The sequence below is a fragment of the Protopterus annectens genome, chromosome 13.part0 (assembly GCF_019279795.1).
Source record: "Protopterus annectens isolate FY-2018-M chromosome 13.part0, PAN1.0, whole genome shotgun sequence".
Taxonomy (NCBI): domain Eukaryota; kingdom Metazoa; phylum Chordata; order Ceratodontiformes; family Protopteridae; genus Protopterus; species Protopterus annectens.
Window position 1 is genome coordinate 1034200567 of NC_056747.1, and position 19676 is coordinate 1034220242.

The window sequence follows — 19676 nt, forward strand, 5'->3', positions numbered from 1 at the left end:
CATTTCCCTGGGGAATGGTCTTACACAGTACATATTACATCTCCGAATAGTCACCCAAAGAAAGAGCTTCAACAAAGATCAATGACTTGTTCAGTTGAAAACAAATCTGGCAAGTGCCTCGGCAAGCTAAGCTACTACTACTATGCACTACAAGGAATGTCAGTACAGCTACCCAATCAAGGAGATCTATACTGTTATGTCAAAACTGTGGCCAATGGACTGCCCATAGGCAAAGGCCAGTGTTTTAGGGCAATGCTGTAAAGATGAATGTAGAAAAGATATTTCAAATTGTGAAAGAGAACAGTACTAATATAAAACAGAATACATACCTGTTGACCAGAGAGATGCATTCTTCTATTCTAGTTCTTAAGAGCTGACTAGTCAGACTGTTGAGATTTTCAGCTAGTTTTACTACACCCTGTTCAACACTGCTCCACAATGAAAAGTCTGAAATCAAGGGCATCACAATTAGTAAATTCACATTAACAAACAGTTGGTAAAAATAAACTATGTAGCCCATATGCAAATATATCCTACTACATACATACATAAAATTATATTTACCAATAACATAGAAAGCTTACAAAAAGACTACTGCTAAAAAAGAGAACCATTAAACTGATTTTTTTGCAAAAGTCTCAAAGCAAAACACTCTGTCCTGAATGATGGAAAACAAAAGCTTGAACACACAAATGCTCTAAACCGAATGAAAAACACCATCATTCCACAATTATACAATAAAATAAAGTTAATGAAAGGGGAAGGCCAATCAGTATCCTCAGTGTGGAAGGCTGTATCACCACAGCTCCTGACTCGAGAGCAAAACTTCTTCATGCAAAACACAACCGTTTTGGGGGGAGGGGTTTGCTTTTTCAAGAAGTTGTGTGACCCAGGAGTAAGAACAGAGTAGCATGCGAGTGACTGATGAAGTCTCATACACTGGTATGAGGAAGGGACATGCATCCCTACATAAACATATGCTGTGAAACTGTGCTTTGTGGTCATCTCAGTTTCAAGATTTTGTGTTTTGTTCTTTTGTGCTTTAAAGATTTTGCTATCTTTCATCTCTGATCCAGTCTTTAGCTGTTTGGGATTTTGTGGCAGAATTGATGAATTAAAAAGAGTGGCAACACAAAGTACACTATCAATTTTTTTCAAGAATGACCAAATATTATGGAAATTAACAGTCATACACCAGTTTTCATATCGAGCCTTGGAAACCTATGTTGGAACAGGCTGCAACTAAAGACCATCCAGGATATCAGAAGCTCAGCTCTCGAGCAGGGAGTCTTGCTGCTTGCACTGTCTTTCTGGAACTATAAGCCAAGTGCAGGTACTGGAACAGCCCATTAAGGTATGTATGCAGCCCAAAGTGTAAAGCTTCTACAATTAGCTCACAACAAAATGGCAGAGGATTCTTCAATAGCTGGCCTTAACCCAGGGCCACCAATAAAATGGACATGGGGAAAGGGGAACAAATCTTTAAGCTAACCAGCAAGCTACAGCTATTTCTGTGCCCTTAAAATAGTACTCCAACCAATAACCACAGAACCACACCTGCCTAACTGAATATTATCCACAGTGCTTCACTTCATCTCCCACTGCCATGTACAAATTCTGCCTCAAAATATTTCTCCCCATAATAAAACTCAATCCCTGATCAGTATCAGCAAGAAACTACGATCCCTCATAAAATCATCCAAGGCGAGCTTCGAAAGAAAAATTGCCAAGGACTCCAAAAATAACCGCAAGGCATTCTTTAGCTATATCAAGAATCTAAGTGGCAATGCTTAGATCTGCTCGGAGTTAGTGGAGAATGGCAAAAAATACACTGAACCGACAGATATCGCCAACATCCTGGCAGACAGGTTCAGTGCAAACTTCACCCCCCTCTTACCCCCAAAAGGGCCTATAACCATACTAGTAGAATGTAGAGATCCTGAAATCACAGACACTCAAAGCCAAAAACACAGCATCAATGGGACCGGATAGTGTCCCAGGCTGCGTCCTACATGAGCGCAAAGATGAACCAACCCCTCACCTAAACACACTGTTCAAACTCAGCCTCTCCACAGGCTACGTACCTGTAGAGTGGTGCACAGCAATGGTTATTCCACTCCACAAAGGTGGAGCCACAACAGACCCTGGGAACTATCGCCCTATAAGCCTGACTAGCTTGGTCTGCAAGGTTATGGAGACCATCACCATGGAACTCATTAACAGAGACATTGGGAACTTCCAAATACTGGACCCTACCCAGTTCAGCTTTGTTAAAGGCAGATCATAAACCTGGTGGACTTCTTTGAGACAGTTACCAAGGCTATAGACGAGGGAAAGGTGATACACACAGCCTACCTAGACCTCGCAAGGGCCTTCGACACCATTCCCCATTCTGGTATTATAGACAAGCTCACCAGCCTGAACATAAACCCCTACTTCACAAGACGGGTTGCCAACTGCCTCACAGACAGAACCCACATGGTGAGAGTTGCGGGAGCTGGGTCCAATTCTAAGCCGGTTACAAGTGGCATTCCCCAGGGCTCAGTCCTAGGACCCCTCCTGTTCGGCATATACTTCTCAGAGGTACAGGCAAGCACAGGAGGACTATGGCTAACTAAGTTCGCAGACAACTGCAAACTAGGGGCTATAACTGTCTCTCCGGCTGACACAAATATCCTCCAAAAGGGTCTCACTGAGATGGACACCTGGTGTCAAAATCATGGCCTCAAGCTAAATACCAAAAAGTGCACAGTCATCCCCTTTGGAAAAAAAAAGTACCCACAAACTACCACATAGGTGGTTGTCCTATAAATACGGAAAACGTAATAAGGGATCTGGGGTCCTAAGTAGATAGTAATCTCTCCTTTGATAATCACATTGCCAAAGTGGTTAGAAAATCCTTCTATGTGGCCCACCTAATCACAAAAGGGTTCACATCTAGATCAAGAGAGGTCATTGTGCCCCTCTACTCATCACTCATCAGACCCATCATAGAGTAAAACGCCCCATTTGAGATGTACCTTACATGTCACCTGCAACAGCTGGAAAAACCACAGAAGTACCTCACCAAAAGGATCACTGGCCTCAAACAGATGCCTTATGCAGCTCGACTGAAGAAACTCCAGCTATACTCGGTTGCATACCGCCTACTCAGAGGTGATCTCTGCCTGACATACAAGGCAATGTGCAACCCAGAATTGATAGACATGCTCCACCTAAAGAAAACCTTATCCTCTCGAGCCACATGCTCTAGGTATCTAAACCTCACCACAACAATAAATAGGACGTGCTGGAGGGATAGATTCCTGTCCCAGAGACTTCCCATGCTTTGGAACAAGATTCCAGTCTACATTAGGAAGAGCTCCTTGCTAACACTCTTCAAGAGAAACCTTGATGAGTGGATGGGAAACAAAGTTTACCCCGGGATCACTTCAGTGGCTCTGCTGGACAGAGGCACAGGGAACTAATCTAAGGGGGCGGCGAAAGCCAACACATTCTGGCTAGGCTTATAAATGCCTTCGGGCAGATAGCCTAGTACCTACCTATGAACCTAAAATTGTAATTTTTCTGCAATTTTCTCAGAAAAACTCAGATGCTTAATCTATACTATTTAACCATGATCCCCACCATAGACTATGCCCCCATTAAATACCTCTGAAGCCATACATCAGATGTATCATTCCATGCTTCCTACAGGTAAAGCAATCCCTATCCCCATTTCCAGACTTAACGACTTTAAATTACACATCCTGCTATATCTCTCAAACTGCACAGATTTTCACAGGATGTCCCGATTTTTGCCTCATATTTTAAGTCTGCTTGGGCATCATACAGGACTGAAGAACTAAATAATGGCACACATCAGAATTTTGTGCTTACTGCCCTTTAAAAAATGCATGCTAATTCAAAACCTGTTGTTTTAACTACTTATAAAAGTAACAGCTGAAATATGTCCCTGATTTTGGGGTTTCATCTCTCCATTATTTTTAGCTTATTTCAGAATTCTTGTGCTAAGATGTTGATGTATGTACATCCTGTCATTAGTATCAAGTACTACTTCAAATAAAATATAACCACATCATCACAGAACTACTGTGAAGGTTGTCACTCCCTCACACTGATACAGTTTCAATGCACACAAATACTGTGTAGCTTATAAACTTCAAAAACTGCATGAAAAAAATGAAACTAAAAAAACTGTGATAAATATGGCACCTTTAAATGTACTTGCAAGGATATAGAACATTTCTGATTATACTGTTTAATGACCAGATTATTGTCTTTTATTGTTATAAACATTTAGTGGTTTATACATTAAGTCTCTGGCTATTTTCATGGCTGATAAAAGGTTCCTCTAGACCAGTGCTCTTAACAGTGTAGTCCACATACCATTGTTTGTTAGTCCATGAGACAAGGTTTCATTTTTATTTTTTTTTAAGTAAAGGAATGCAGCACTTCTTTAAGGAGAGAGAGAAAATAAAATATAATTGGCCTGCAGAGCTTCTTAGTTGGGGGTTTCAGTGCTGGAATGAAGAGGTGATTGGTTAAATTCAGTGACCTTTTCGACATCAGTGTACTTAAGCAATCAGCTTGCTGGCTGTATGTTCCTTTCTGGAAAAGAAAAGCTAGAAATATAAAAGAGAGAGATAAAGGATGGTTGCTGGGTGGCTGGATAGGGAAGCAGCTAGTGGAGCTTGAGGATTTTTTTTAATATAATCATCATCATCATCAGTAGATTTACTGTGGGGAACTAAGAGCTTCAAAACACAACACCAGTATTTTTCTGGCAACTCATTAAATACTTCAGTCACTAAATAATGACAGACATTTGAGCTCCAGTCTTCACATCCTTCAAAAAATGTAATGTAAAGCCTGTCATTCTAGCAACTTTCTAAGTACAGATTCCTGAACTAAGAGGTTGGGAGAACTAGGGGGTGGTTCCTCAAGATTTGTGGTTTTCTGGCAAATTATTATGTACTGTAGTCACTAAATAATGACAAAACATAGGAGTTTTAGGCTTTGTATTCTTTAGAAAATGCTTGCAAATGCAGAAGCTGTTATTCTAACAACTTTCTAAGTACATTAACACCTTCCATATTTCTAAATAACAGGCCACCCTATAGCAATACACAGATGATTGCACTCTCATTTGCACATCTGACAACACGGTACACCTACAAAAATTATTCTGGAAGCTTTAACAGCCACTAAAACATGGCTTTGTAACTCACAACTCAAGTTCAACCCAAAACAGACCCAAACTACTTTTTCCTCCAAATCCCTCTTCTATGAAAAAACAAAATTTAAAGTCCTCGCTCTTGATAATACAACCACTAGTCACTTTGCATAACTATTAGGGGCGATAGTGGATGATAATCTCACATTCGACCTGCATATACAAAATAGCGTAAAAAAAAAAATCATCAAAAACTAGGGATGCTTTATAGATCCAACAACCCTCTCACTGATGTAACTAAAACTACACTTGCCACTACGCATCTCCTTCCTACTCTTATAGGTTCATAGGTAGGTACTTGGCTATCTGTCCAAAGGCATTTATAAGCCTAGCCAGAATTCTTCTTTATGGTGCTCCCATCCTTACTAACCTCCAGGCTTCACAAAAATCAAAACTTGAACAATGCTATAGCAAAGTTGTTAAATTTGTAACACTTATACCCTCCACCACTGTATAGCACTGAAAAGCCTAAATTGGTTAGAACTACCACATCAACTAACATATACACTTCTTACCAGATATTGCGATCCAGTGACCAAACACTCTCGTCTGTCTACAAACCTAGCAAATCTGCTGGGTATTGTCTGTACTCGTACAAGGTTGCTAACGCATGGAACTCCTGACCTGTATCCTTCAGGTCTATACCCTCCATCCCATCTTTCAAAACCACCCTGAAAGACTTCCTAGATAAAATCTGGCTCTGTTCTTGCTCATATCCAGGATAAACTATTTTTATTTCCCTAAATGTAAACTGGTATCTTTTTATTCCTGATACTTCCTTACTCTTCCTTCCTCACTTGCTTCCTTACTACTATCTAATTGTCTTCCCTGACTTTCTTTCTAAATATACCAAAAGCCTGTTTTTTTCCTCACTTCATATTGCAATTCCTATTTGTATTACACTAACTTGTCTTTAATTTCTCTACAAATGGTCTAAAATTTCTCTAAATATTAAATGATCGTCATATCCCTTGTATCGATTTTTATCCAATGTTTTTATATTATGCCTAATTTGTTATAATTATTTAAACTGCAGAGGTTTTGTTTTTGAAGATTGTAAAATCGTTCTTAAAAAAATTTTGTAATAATTTGGAGCTTTTCTCCCCGGGCCTCCACTTAAAATATCTACCCAGTCGGACTTTCCCGGTAATCAAATGTCAATAAATAAATATAAGAGCAGCATTTAAAATCTGTCCCTAATTTGAGTCTTTCTCCCAGATTCTTCTCAGGGTAAGGGTGAGAAGACTTTATATGGATATGTATGATAGCAGCAACTTTAAAAATATGACTGTGGCCATTTGCTCTTTCAGTTTAAACACTACCTAACACCAAAGGGATACAAAGGAAGTGAGTACTATTTTGGGTGGTAGGTAGACAAGCAGTATTCTCCAGGTACACCTTTTTGTACCTTTGTAAGTATCTGTCATCTGAGTTTATTGAGAAATACTATTTTTGTCAGCTATGAATAAAGCATGGGCACAACGTATTTCTTCCTTAAAAGAAACAGACTGCATTTCTTTTCTTAATCAGGATTTCTGTTAGGGTCATAATCTGAAAAAAAGGTTGGACATAAACTCTAAAATACAACTGAGTGTATCTAGGACCCTCAGACTTAAGTTAATTATTTTAGGGCAATCTTGAGACATAAGAAAGAAGTCATCTAGTGGGTGTTGTTTCTTCATTACATGTCTTTAAATACTATAGTCTGTTTATTGCAATTGTTTTTTAAAGAATCTGTCTGTATACAACACATGTATATACTGTATTTTATCAATCATTATGTATATAATGTCATGTATCTATTGTGTTTACCCCAGGGTTGAAAATGAAATGGGGCCAATTGGTCCTTCACCATAGATTGAGAAAAACACTGCCCTAGACCACTTTATCTATTCAGTTTGCAACAATATAAAAAAGTTAACATATGCACCCTCCCCAAGCACATGCAAAAAACATTCCTATCATTTCCAGCTGATGTCAAATTGGCTGGAAAATAAAATCTTGAGTATCCTGAGGTTTAATAGAAAAGACTGACACCAGTTATGTTAGTCACCAATACTTTGCTATTTAAAAAAATAAAAGTATCATCACAGGTTTTGATCTGTCTCATCTGCTTTTTTCTGTTGTTTGTTTTAATGGCTATATGCCTGCACATAAATTCAAGCAGACAAGACAGACATGCAGAATAAATCAGAAAATTACCCAAATCACTAAGTATGGACAAAGTAATGCAAAAACAAGCGGACAACTGGGACTGGTACATACACAGCAAATAATAAAATTGAAAATGACCAGTTAGTTCAAAACTCACAAACAATATCTTTAATGTACAAAGTTAAAACTACAGTTATGTGCTTTCATCATTAGAGACATCATAAGAACTACTGAATAACTTGCAAAAATCAAGCAACAAATAGTGTTGTAAAACCACACTTCTGTTAGTAAACCCAATCCAATACAAGAAGAATGCAGTGGGAGCTAATAGATCATAAAAAGTGAACCAATCATGTATCATAAGAGCTTCAAACCTACCAATGCAACTAAAAGAGAAACGTAGTCAAAATACAGCGAGTACAAAAAAAAAACACTATTAGAACTTGTTCCAACACACAAAAATTAAACCTTACAAAAGTGTTGCATATTAATGCATGTGTCGCCAATGCATTTTTACTATCTTTTTTAAGATCATTATAGGAGGTGTACTGATAAATTCTCTTGCTTACAGTATTGTTGGTTTTACCTATGTACAAACACAGGACATGAAGCATGAACAGGACATGCACTCACCCTCCCCTGTTTCTTGCCTCTAAATGCCACACTTACTGATACCAGCCACTTCCACTTCCCCATTTTTATATATTATATACATTTTCTCTCTCTTTTTTTTTTTTTTTAATATAGTTTATTTTAGTAGCTCAGCTTTTTTTTTTTACTTTTCTTACTTACTTTGCTCACCTGCAATTCTGTTTTTTGTTTTTTTTTTTTTTTTTTTTTTTTTTTTTTAAAATTTTTTTAGGTAGTCTGTCTTTTCTTTTTTTTTTTTCTTTTATTACTTTTACATTACTCATGCTTTTTTGTAACATTTTTTTTTTTTTGCTTTTTTCTTTTAATTGTTTGCTTTTTGCTTTGCCTGCTATCTTGTTTTTTTTTTCCCGGCCCTCTACTGAAAATGGAATCAACAAAGCTGGACTAAAAAACAAAAAAAGAAAAAAAAAAATAAAAAATAAAAATAAAATATGTGAGTGTGTCTGAAGTAACAAGTCAGTCATTTAGCAAAGTATATGTTCCGGTTACAGCTTCTGATGTTAAACGACTTGAACACATACCTACCCTCAAGTGTCTCATTTGAAACATGACACTTGCAACATGGTTTCAGAAGTGGGATCCGAAGCTGAAGCTACTTACAAACCATGAGGCATGCAGTTAGAGGTGGAAAAATATACAGCAGCCAACTCGCAAGAACATCAGCAGTTATTCAAAGGTACTTAAACTCATTTAAATGATTTTTCAGTCATTGAATATGTGGCAAAGCATTCAAAACATTCAAAATAATTACAGAGATGAACGAAATGTCTGAAATAGCAACAGTGACAAAAGAATTCAAAATAATTGCAAAAGTGCTCAAAATAATTTCCAAAGTGTTTAAAATGTACAGAAAGGCTAAAACAACCAAATTTTGTCTCAAATGTAATACAAAGTTTCTGAAATGTTCACACTATTTGCAGTACTGAAGTGAAGCCTTTTTAGAGAAACTGTTGTGCACTTGGGCATAATTACAAGTACCTGGTCTATGCTTATATTTAAACAAATTTTGCTGTCATGGCAGAGGGATTTTTTAGACCTGGACCACTGGTGTTTGATGATAATAATATTGCTGAGAATTGGAGAGTGTTTGAGCAAGAATAGGATATTTTCATAGAGGCTTCATTTTCTGATAAAGATGCACATACAAAGGCATTCATACTTCTTAAATTTAGCTGGCTCAGAAACTACTGAGAAGGAATGCTTATTTGCATATGAACCTGCCATGTATGCAGGGGAGGGAGAGAACAGCCATATTATGATACAGGCTGAAACATGGAAAGACCCTGAGTGCTTAACTCATTATAGCCAAGTGCTCCTCCAGTCGTCTTCTGCAGTTAACTCCTACTGCTCCTCTAGGCATCAAATATTGATTGTTCATATTTGCATTAATAATTCCAAAACCATGTTACTTACAAGGAACCAGGATATTTTGTCTTGAAACATATGCAATGGCAAACACAACTGTATTGATATCCGACCTCTCTCAATGAGTATTTTCTAGGACTTTAAGGTGATAACTTCATTTTTTAAAGGCTTAAGCCACGCCCACTGGGAGTTGAAGGCACACACACAAAAGAGCTGTACCAGAGGGAATGAGTTAAATCAAAAAAATCCTCTCTCTCTATTTGTTTCCTGTCTTTCTATAACCAGTAGAGTCCGGTTTTCAGATTTTGCTGAATTCTGGGCTGTTTTGTAGTTTCTGTGTTGCTCAGACCTTACTAAGATAAAAGGGAAGCTTCTCTGTTCATCAGTGAGAGTGGTGAGCTTTGAGCAGCCTGTCACTGGAGGACTGGTTTCAGCTCAGAAACTGTAGTTTTATTGGCCATTTTGGGCTATTTCTATACCTTTCATCTTTCTGTTTAAAAACCCTTGTTTGCGCTGTTTTTGCACTTGTATTACCTCAGCAAGATCCTGCCTGGGTGTCCTGTAGAGTTCTACAGCAGTAGAGAGAGAAAAGAGAGACTTTGAGTGGACTAAGTAACTTTGTTTTGCTTTTTATTGCTTATTTTCACTAGCCGCACGATTCCAAGCATTTTTTATTAACTTTGCAACTTATTTGAACATTTTTTTTTTTAAATTCTGATACTAATTGCACTTTAACTGATTGGATTTAAGTGTTTTTCAACTGTTTAACTGTTGAGGCTACACACTCAAGTGTGATAGCTATTTTTCTGCTTTAAAAGTGTTTGTATTACTGTATTTTAATTTTTGAAAAAAAAAAAAAAAAAAAAAAAACAAACAAAAAAAATCCTCTCTCTACTCATCTCCCACCTTTCTATAACCAGTACAGTCTGGTTTTCAGATTTTGCTGAATTCTGGGCTGTTTTGTAGTTTCTGTGTTGCCCAGGCCTTACTAAGACATAGGAAAGCTTCTCTGTTCATCAGTAAGAGTGGTGAGCTTTGAGAAGCCTTTCTGTCGCTGGAGGAGTGGTTTCAGCTCAAAATCTGTAGTTTTATTGGCCATTTTGCACCATTTCTATCCCTTTCATCTTTCTGTTTAAATACCCGTGTTTGCGCAGTTTTGCCCATCACGCAGCGTCGTTTAACTAGGTTTAAACTATTCCTGGTGCCAGAAGGTCTGCTATTTAAATTATCCCTTAGAACTAGCCAGTTTACTAGTTTTAGCACTCAAAACTGCTTCCTTGTGCTCATCACTTATTCAAAACTCATTGCAAGCACTAAATAATCTACTCAATGGCATACCGCCTGCTCAGAGGCAATCTGTGCCTGACATATAAAGCCATGTCCAACCCGGAATTAATGGACATGCTGCACCTCAGAAAATCCAAATCCCATCGAGCTACGCACTCGAGAGACTTGAACCTCAGCACTGAAATAAATAGGACATGCTGGAGGGACAGATTCATAACCCAGAGGCTCCCTTCACTCTGGAATAAAATCCCAGCCTAGGTTAGGCAGAGTCCCTCATTGACTCTCTTCAAGAGGAATCTTGATGAGTGGATGGGAGATCGTAGGTTTACCCCGGGTATCACTTCTGTGTCACTGTTAGACAGAAGCACAGTATACTAACCTCAAAAAAGGGCATAGCAAAATTAATTTAAAATGGGTGGCGAAAGCCAAACACACTCTGGCTAGGCTTATAAATGCCCTAGGGCAGATAGCCTAGTATGAACCTATGAACCTATAAATTACTGCAGCACTCAACTTCCCTCACTTGACAAGAGGAAAACAGTTTTTAGTACTTAAATTAATAAGCACCTATCTGGCCATGTCTAAGGATCAGCACCTGGTGTTTTCCCCTGTCTACCTGATGAATCTGGGCATCCTGGGGCAATGTAGCAATTGCCTCATGTACACTGACAACCCTCTCCTCCTGCCACCCAACACTACAACCAGTGAGAGATGCACTTATATAGCCAAACTGGAAGCTAAGCTCTCTCCAGCCAAGACTGGATTAGACAGTCAAGATAAGGTAAACACCTGCACCACACCACACTCAACACATAGTCCATTAAAACCTACACCACCTAAACCCACACATAGTAACACAAAAAACACACCTACATCCGCGGAGGCTCTCAATAAAAATCTGCCCAAACAACAGTGACCTCCAAAGCTGAAACACAAGCAACCACCACCCCCAACACTACCCAAATGACACACAGCCCACAAAATTAGTGTGCCACTTAACCTCAGCCCATAAGGCAAAACAGCGTACCCAACACACTAGTCATAGGCGACTCTATAGAAAGCAACAGAGACCTCCAAAGCAGAAACGCAAGCAACCTCCACCCCCCAACACAACCCAAATGACATATAGCCCACAGACTCAGTGTGCCACTCAACCACAGCCAATAAGGCAAAACAATGTACCCAACACACTAGTCATAGGTGACTCTATAGTCAGGCATACTGATGTCCCACTTACCAGGTTAAACAAGGAGAAAGTTACTGTCAGCTGCCTATCGGATGCCATGATCCGCCACATAACGCACGCACTCAAGTCACTCCACTACAGGTACAAATAGGACTCTGTCATTGTCCACGATGGTTTGAATGACCTAAGATGTACCTCCCTGGACTACATGAAGACAGACATGGAGGAGCTCTCGGATCATGTAGCCCAGGCAGGTATGGCCCTAGCCCTGAGTAGCATCCTGCACCCAGAACGATACCACAGTACAAGGACAAAATGACTGACTTCAACAATTGGCTAAGCAGGGGATCCAGTAGCTGTCTGCCTGGGACGACAGAATCAACAGGCCACAATGCTTTTCCAGAGATGGCCTGCACCTGTCGCCCCTGGGAGTACGGATACTGGCTAAGGCTCCTGCCACTCCTATAGTGCCTTTTTTTAGGCAAGGTTCAAATGACAAACTCACCACCATAGCAGGTACATGCAAGCAAAACTGAAGGTAATGCTACTCAGTGCTAGAAGTCTAAACCTCAAAATCCACTCACTCGAGGCACTCCTTAAAATGGAGAACATCGACATCTGTGCAGTAACAGAGACCTGGTTCAAGGCTCCAGAGAGCACCCCTGCATTACCAGGCTATAATACATACCACAGCTTTCGGCCACCTTACCTGGACCAAAACACTAAAGAAGTAGGAGTGTCCATATTCATTAAGGATATCCACACCTTCAGGCTACTTGTTCAGCATAATGCATCCGAAATTATCCAAGTGCAACTAACACTGGGCAAGACTGCAATCCAGGTTGTAGCTTGTTACAGATCCCTCAGGATGCCCACTCAACATTTCCTGACATACTGGATAATGTTAAGGTACAGCTCAATACCTTAACAATGGGCGATTTCAACTACACCATCATCAACTGCGAAAACTACTCATGTACTAACTCATTTGCTCAACGTTTTCTGGAATTCATAAATTCCAACGCCCTGGATCAGTTTGTCCATACCCCCACCAGGGGAAGCAATATCCTGGACCTGGTCATCACCAATATGGGTAACCGATGTTCCACACCAGAGGTCAACTCCTCGCTGGTCAGATCCGACCACAAGCTAATCACCCTAGACATCCATATCCTGACCCCACCCACCATTAAGGAAACCAGCGTAAAAAACATCTTCAAAGCCAACTTTATGCTTATTAAGACAAAAGTGGCAAACTTCATGACTCCCATACAGACGGAAAAGAGAGGTACGACTGCTAAATCCTACACAAATGCACTGTATAAGCACATACACAAGTGCATGGATCATGACATCCCCAGCAGAACCAAGATGCTATCCTCCAAAAAAAGAAAACCAATCTGGTGGTCCGCTGCTATAAATAAACTCTACAACAGAAGGAAGAAGCTGTTGCAAAAAAAAAAAAAAAAAAAAAAGAGTAAAATCTCCTGATTACAAGAACTCCCTGGTCAGCCTCAGTAAGAAGCTGAGATCCCTCATAAAATCCTCCAAAGCTAGTTATGAAAATAAAGTTGCCATTGATTCTAAAGACAACCACAAAGCACTCTACAACTATGTCAAGAATCTCAATGGCAACACTCCGATCTGCTTTGAGCTACAGCACAGTGGCACTAGATATAAAGAACCAACTGACATTGCAAACAACCTGGCAGATAAGTTCAGTGCAAACTTTAGCCCCCCCCACACCCCAAAGGGCCCATCTCTATACCAGAAGAATGCAAAGCCCCTGTAATCACGGATGCACAAGTAAAGACTGCACTCTCCAAAGCCAAGAACACAGCATCCATGGGACCAGACAACATCCCAGGCTGCATTCTGCATGAACTACAGAACGAACTGGCACCCCACCTAAGTACCATGTTCAATCATAGCCTCACTTCAGGCTTTGTGCCTACTGAATGGCGCACAGTGACAGTTATCCCACTCCACAAAGGATGTGCCACCACGGACCCCGGGAACTACCGCCCCATTAGCCTGACAAGCCTGGTCTGCAAGGCCATGGAACATATCATCTTGGAGCTTATAAACAAAGACATAGGTAACCTCCAAACTCTGGACCCCACTCAATTTGGGTTTGTAAAAGGTAGATCATGTCTCCTAAACCTGACGGACTTCTTTGAAGCAGTCACCAGAGCTGTGGACGAGGGTAAGGTGGTGCACACAGTCTGTTTTGACCTCGCCAAGGCTTTCAACACCATCCCCCCCTCTGGAATTATAGATCAACTCGCTAGACTGGGCATACATCCCTATGTCACAAGATGGGTGGCCAACTGGCTCAATGACAGAACCCACACAGTAAAAGTAGCAGACTCCAAATCCGACTTCAGACCAGAAGTCCAGTGACAAGGGGAGTACCACAGGGTTCAGTCCTGGGTCCTATCCTGTTTGGCATCTACTTCTCTGAAGTCCGGACTAATAGAGCAGGTCTTTGGCTAATGAAGTTCGCAGATGACTGCAAACTAGGAGCCGTAATAGAATCGTCTAATGATATGGACATTCTACAAAGGGGCCTCACTGAGACCGATGCTTGGTGTCAAAGTCATGGCCTCAAGCTCAATGTCAAGAAGTGCACTGTCATCCCCTTTGGGAAAAACATTCTACAAAGGGGCCTACTAAACAACGAAAGTGTAATAACAGACCTTGGGACAGGTGGACAATAGTCTCTCCTTTGATAATCACATCACCACAGTAGTCAGGAAATCCTTCTACATGGCACACCTTATCACAAAGGGGTTCTCCTCCAGAAAAAAGGAGGTCACTGTTCCTCTCTACTCATCCCTCAGACCCATTACAGAGTACAATGCCCCGTTTGGCATGTACCTCGCAAGACATCTACAACAACTAAAAAGGCCACAGAAATGCCTCACTAAGTGGATTACCGGCCTCAAACAGATGCCATACACAGACCGTTTCAAAAAATTCCAGCTCTACTCCGTCGCATATCACCTACTCTGAGGCGACCTCTGTCTAACATACAAAGCCATGTCAAACCCAGATCTGTTGGACATGCTACACTTAAAGAAACCCCAAACTCTCCGAGCCACATGATACAGGGACCTAAACCTTGTCACCACAATAAACAGAACATGCTGGAGGGATAGATTCCTGTCCCAGAGACTTCCTCTGCTCTGGAACAGACAACCCATTCATGTCAAACAAAGCTCATTAGCCCTCTTCAAGAAAAATCTTGATAATTGAATGGGAAATAGGAAATTCACCCCGGGGATCACTTTTGTGGCTCTGCTCGACAGGGGCATAGGAAAATAATGTTCTTGGGTGGCGAAAGCCAGGAAACTTTTTTGGCTAGGCTTATATAGGCCTGAAGGCCGATAGCCTAGCCTATAAACCTATGAACGTAAATTTAGAGAAATGTGTAACACTCAAATGAATATTACAATGGAAAGGCACACATTTTACACAACAAATCAAAAGCCTGGCAAAACTCTACCAGCATGTATTACTGACTTTGGAAATAAAGAAAAACATGCAGATTTGGTGATTTGAGAGATGAGTTGATAAAAGACATGCTTGTGTCTGGTGCTAATAATAATGCAGTGAGACAATGATTTAATGTTGAGCAAAGTCATTGAGATTTGACAAATACATGAGCTTACAGAAAGGCATATGAATATGCTTATGAATGAGAAAAGCATGTACACAGTATCTGCCAGTGTAAATGTAGAGTGTACAACATAAAGTTGAGATGAAAAAGAAATATAAACCAAAGGGTGTGCCAAACAACCTCATTGTTAACTACCATAATTGTGGAGGCAGTCATGAACCTAAACAAGAGAAGTGCTTAGCTTTTGGTCAGCAGTGTCACAAATGTAACAAGTGGAATAATTTCAAAAGGCTTTGCAAGTCTAAAGTGGCACATACTTTTATTAAAAAAGAGCATTCCAAGAAGCAAGTATATCAGATAGAGAGCTGTAATCATACTTTCTATGTTGGTGGTGTCTCTGTGATTGATGAAACTTAACCCAATAGATTATCAGCTGGCAGCTTTAATGGGAAAATTGTAGATCTTAAAGTAGACACTGGATCCATGTGCAATGTGATATCAGCAAAAATGTTTGCCAGAGTTAAAGCTGGTGAGAAACTTGATTCAACAAAGTGTGGACAACTAGTTGCTTATGGTGCTGAAGAGATTCAAACTGATGGTTCAGTACTTCTCATATGCCATTCTGTGGGAACAGTTATGATTTGCAGTTTTATATCGTCAAAAGACATGTGCAGTCAATGTTAGGGCTCAAAGACAGTTTGAGAATGAGACCGATTTCTTTTAATAAAGAGGTCTACCATAAAGTCTGAACAACAATGATAGTTTTGCACAGAATATTTTTAATGACTATGCTGATATTTTGAAAGACGACTGTGGCAAGCTTCCAGTCACATTCCATGAAGTTAAACCATAAAGTAAGCCCAGTTGTCAAACCAGCAAAGAAGGTTCCGGTAGCAATGCAGAGCAAAGTAAAAGCAGAACTGTACAAAATGGTGAATTTGGGTGTCCTTATTCCAGTAAAAGAACTGACTGAATGGGTATCTTGCATGGTCGTAGCTTATAAGAAAAGCTCAGGTGACATTTGAATATGTTCATAAGTTGATACTAGGCTATCTGCCCTAGGGCATTTATAAGCCTAGCCAGTGTGGGTTTGTCGTTCGCCACCCTTTTAGATTAGTTGACTGTGCCTCTGTACAGTAGGTCACAGAAGATAGCCTTTTTAAGGTTAGTTTACTGTGCCTCTGTCTAGTAGGGACACAGAAGAGATCCCAGGGGTGAACCTACGATCTCCCATCCACTCGTCAAGATTTCTCTTGAAGAGGGTCACTGAGGGGCTCTGCCTAACATGGATTGGGATTTTGTTCCAGAGTGAGGGGAGCCTCTGGGATATGAATCTGTCCCTCCAGCATGTCCTATTTATTTCTGTGCTGAGGTTTAAGTCCCTGGAGCGTGTAGCTCTAAGGGATTTGGATTTCCTGAGGTGGAGCATGTCCATTAATTCTGGTTTGGACATGGCTTTATACGTCAGGCACAGATCGCCTCTGAGTAGGCAGTAAGCAACTGAGTAGAGCTGGAGTTTCTTTAGCCTAACTGCGTAGGACATCTGTTTGAGTCCCTTGATCCTCTTGGTGAGGTACTTTTGGGGTCTTTCCAATTGCTGCAGGTGTCGGGTAAGGTACATCCCAAATGGGGCATTGTATTCAATTATGGGCCTGATGAGTGATAAGTAGAGGGGCACAATGACCTCTCTTGATCTAGATGTGAACCCTTTCATGATAAGGTGGGCTATATAGAAGGTCTTTCTAACCACTTTGGCAACGTGATTGTCAAAGGAGAGACTGCCATCTACTTGGGTCCCCAAATCCCTAATTACTTCTTCCGTACTTAATGGATTACCACCTATGTGGTAATTTGTGGGCACTTTGTTTTTCCCAAAGGGGATGACTATGCACTTTTTGGCATTTAGCTTTAGGCCATGGCTCTGGCACCAGTTATCCGTCTCTGTGAGACCCTTTTGGAGGATGCTTGTGTCAGTCGGTGAGTCGATTATGGCACCCAGTTTGCAGTCATCTGCAAACTTGGTCAGCCATAGTCCTCCCGTGTTAGCCTGTACCTCAGAGAAATATATACCGAACAAGAGAGGTCCCAGGACTGAGCCTTGTGGGACGCCACTTGTAACTGGTTTAGAGTCTGACATGGCACCTGCAATTCTGACCATGGGGGTTCTAATCCCGGAGCCAGTTTGCAACCCATCTTGTGACACAGGGGTTGATATTTAAGCTGGTGAGATTATTTATGATGCCCGAGTGGGGTACTGTGTCGAAGGATTTTGCAAGGTCCAGGTAGGCTGTGTGGACTACCTTCCCTTCATCTATGGCCTTGGTGACTGTTTCAAAGAAGTTGACCAGGTTCAAGAGGCAAGATCTGCCCTTAAAGACGAATTGGGTAGGATCCAGTGTTTGGAGGTTCCCAATGTCTTTGTTTATGAGTTCCATGATGATATGCTCCATAGCTTTGCAGACCAGGCTAGTCAGGCTTATAGGGCAATAGTTTCTGGGGTCCGTTGTGGCACCACCTTTGTGGAGTGGGACCACTGTTGCTGTACTCCATTCCTTGGGTACATATCCTGTAGTAAGGCTGAGATTGAACAGTGACATTATGTGAGGGTTCAGTTCTTCTTGGAGCTCGTGTAAGACGCAGCCTGGGACACCATCCGGTCCCATTGATGCTGTGTTTTTTGCTTTGGAGAGGGCAGCTCTCACCTGTGCATTTGTGATGTCAGGGAGGCTACACTCTGTTGGGATAGACATTTGCTTTTTTTTTGGGGGGGGGGGAAGGGGGGAGAAGTTTGCACTGAATCTGTCTGCCAGGATGTTGGCAATGTCTGTGGGTTCAGTGTATTTTTTGTCATTTTGCACTAACTCAGAGCATATCTGGGAGTTGCCACCCAGGTTCCTGACATAACTAAAGAAGGCCTTGTAATTATCTTTAGCGTCTTGTGCAATTTTTCTTTCGAAACTGGCCTTAGATGATTTTATGAGAGATCGTAGTTTCCTGCTAGTACTGATCAGAGATGCCTTCCCTTTTTGGGATTTTGCTCTATCATGTAGTAGCTTCCTCCTTCTATTGTATAGCTTACTTATGGCTGGGGTCCACCAGACAGGTCTCCTGACTTTGGAGGAGTGAGTCTTGGTTTTATTTGGGATAGCACGATCCATGCATTCCTGTAGGTGTCCATAGAATGCTTTTGTAAAGGATTCTGCGGTTTGGGCCGTATTTTCCACTGGCCCTGGGGCTTTGAAGGATTCCACCTCGGTTTTGAGAAGTGTGAAGTTTGCTTTTGAGAAGTTCTTCACCGTGGTTTCCTTGGCAGGGGGTGGGGACGGGATATGGATGTCCAGTGAGATTAATTTATGGTCAGATCTTACCAATGAGGGGTATACCTCTGGCATGGAACATAGAGTCCCCATGTTGGTGATGATCAGGTCCAATATGTTTTCCCCTCTTGTGGGAGTGGTGACCAGTTGTTCCATAGCATTTGAGTTTATAAATTCTAGGAACCATTGGGCGAGAGTGTTGGGGCTTGAGTAATGCTCCCAGTTTATGTTTGGGTAGTTGAAGTCACCCAATATGATGGTGTTTGGAGAGACCTTCATATTCTCCAGTGTTCTCAGGAAAGCTGAGTGGGGTTCCTGAGTTTGGGAGGGTGGTCTGTAGCAGGCTACAAACTGAAAAGCAGTTTTGCCCACTGTTACTTGCACAGGGATGGTCTCCGATGCTTCGTGCAGTGCCACTAACCTGGAGGTGTGGGTATCTTTGATGAATATGGATACTCCCCCCTCCTTTTGTGGTTCTGTCTGAGTTTTGGGGCCGAAAAGCATGGTATGAGGTATAACCTGGTAGTGCTGGGGTGCTTTCGGAAGCCTTGAACCAGGTTTCTGTTACTGCACAGATATCAGTATTCTCCATACTGAGGAGAACCTCGAGTGCGTGCATCTTGAGGTTTAGACTTCTGGCGTTGAGCAGCATTACCCTTAGTTTCTTTTTCCTTGTGTTGTCTATGGAGGTGGGTTTGTCTTTTGAGCCTTGCCTAAAAAAGGCACTATGTATTGATCTGAGAGACTTAAAGCACTTAAATGTTGTCATCATCTTATCCGTACAGTAGATAAAGTCACTGGTCTCATGCCAAATGCCACTGTTTTTCAGTCTTAGATGCAAAAAGTTCATTTTGGCAC

The 19676-nt window shown here is 41.0% G+C and overlaps 1 protein-coding gene across 1 annotated transcript in view; it reads right to left on the reverse strand.

Annotated features, from left to right (window-relative positions):
• The window catches only part of MED24 (mediator complex subunit 24), a 1193465-nt gene that overhangs the window by 1074647 nt on the left and 99142 nt on the right, over nt 1-19676 (reverse strand). The window contains exon 7 of the mRNA XM_044055033.1: nt 330-447. Within this exon, the coding sequence (XP_043910968.1) occupies nt 330-447 (118 nt within the window). The remainder of the gene's footprint in view (nt 1-329; nt 448-19676) is intronic.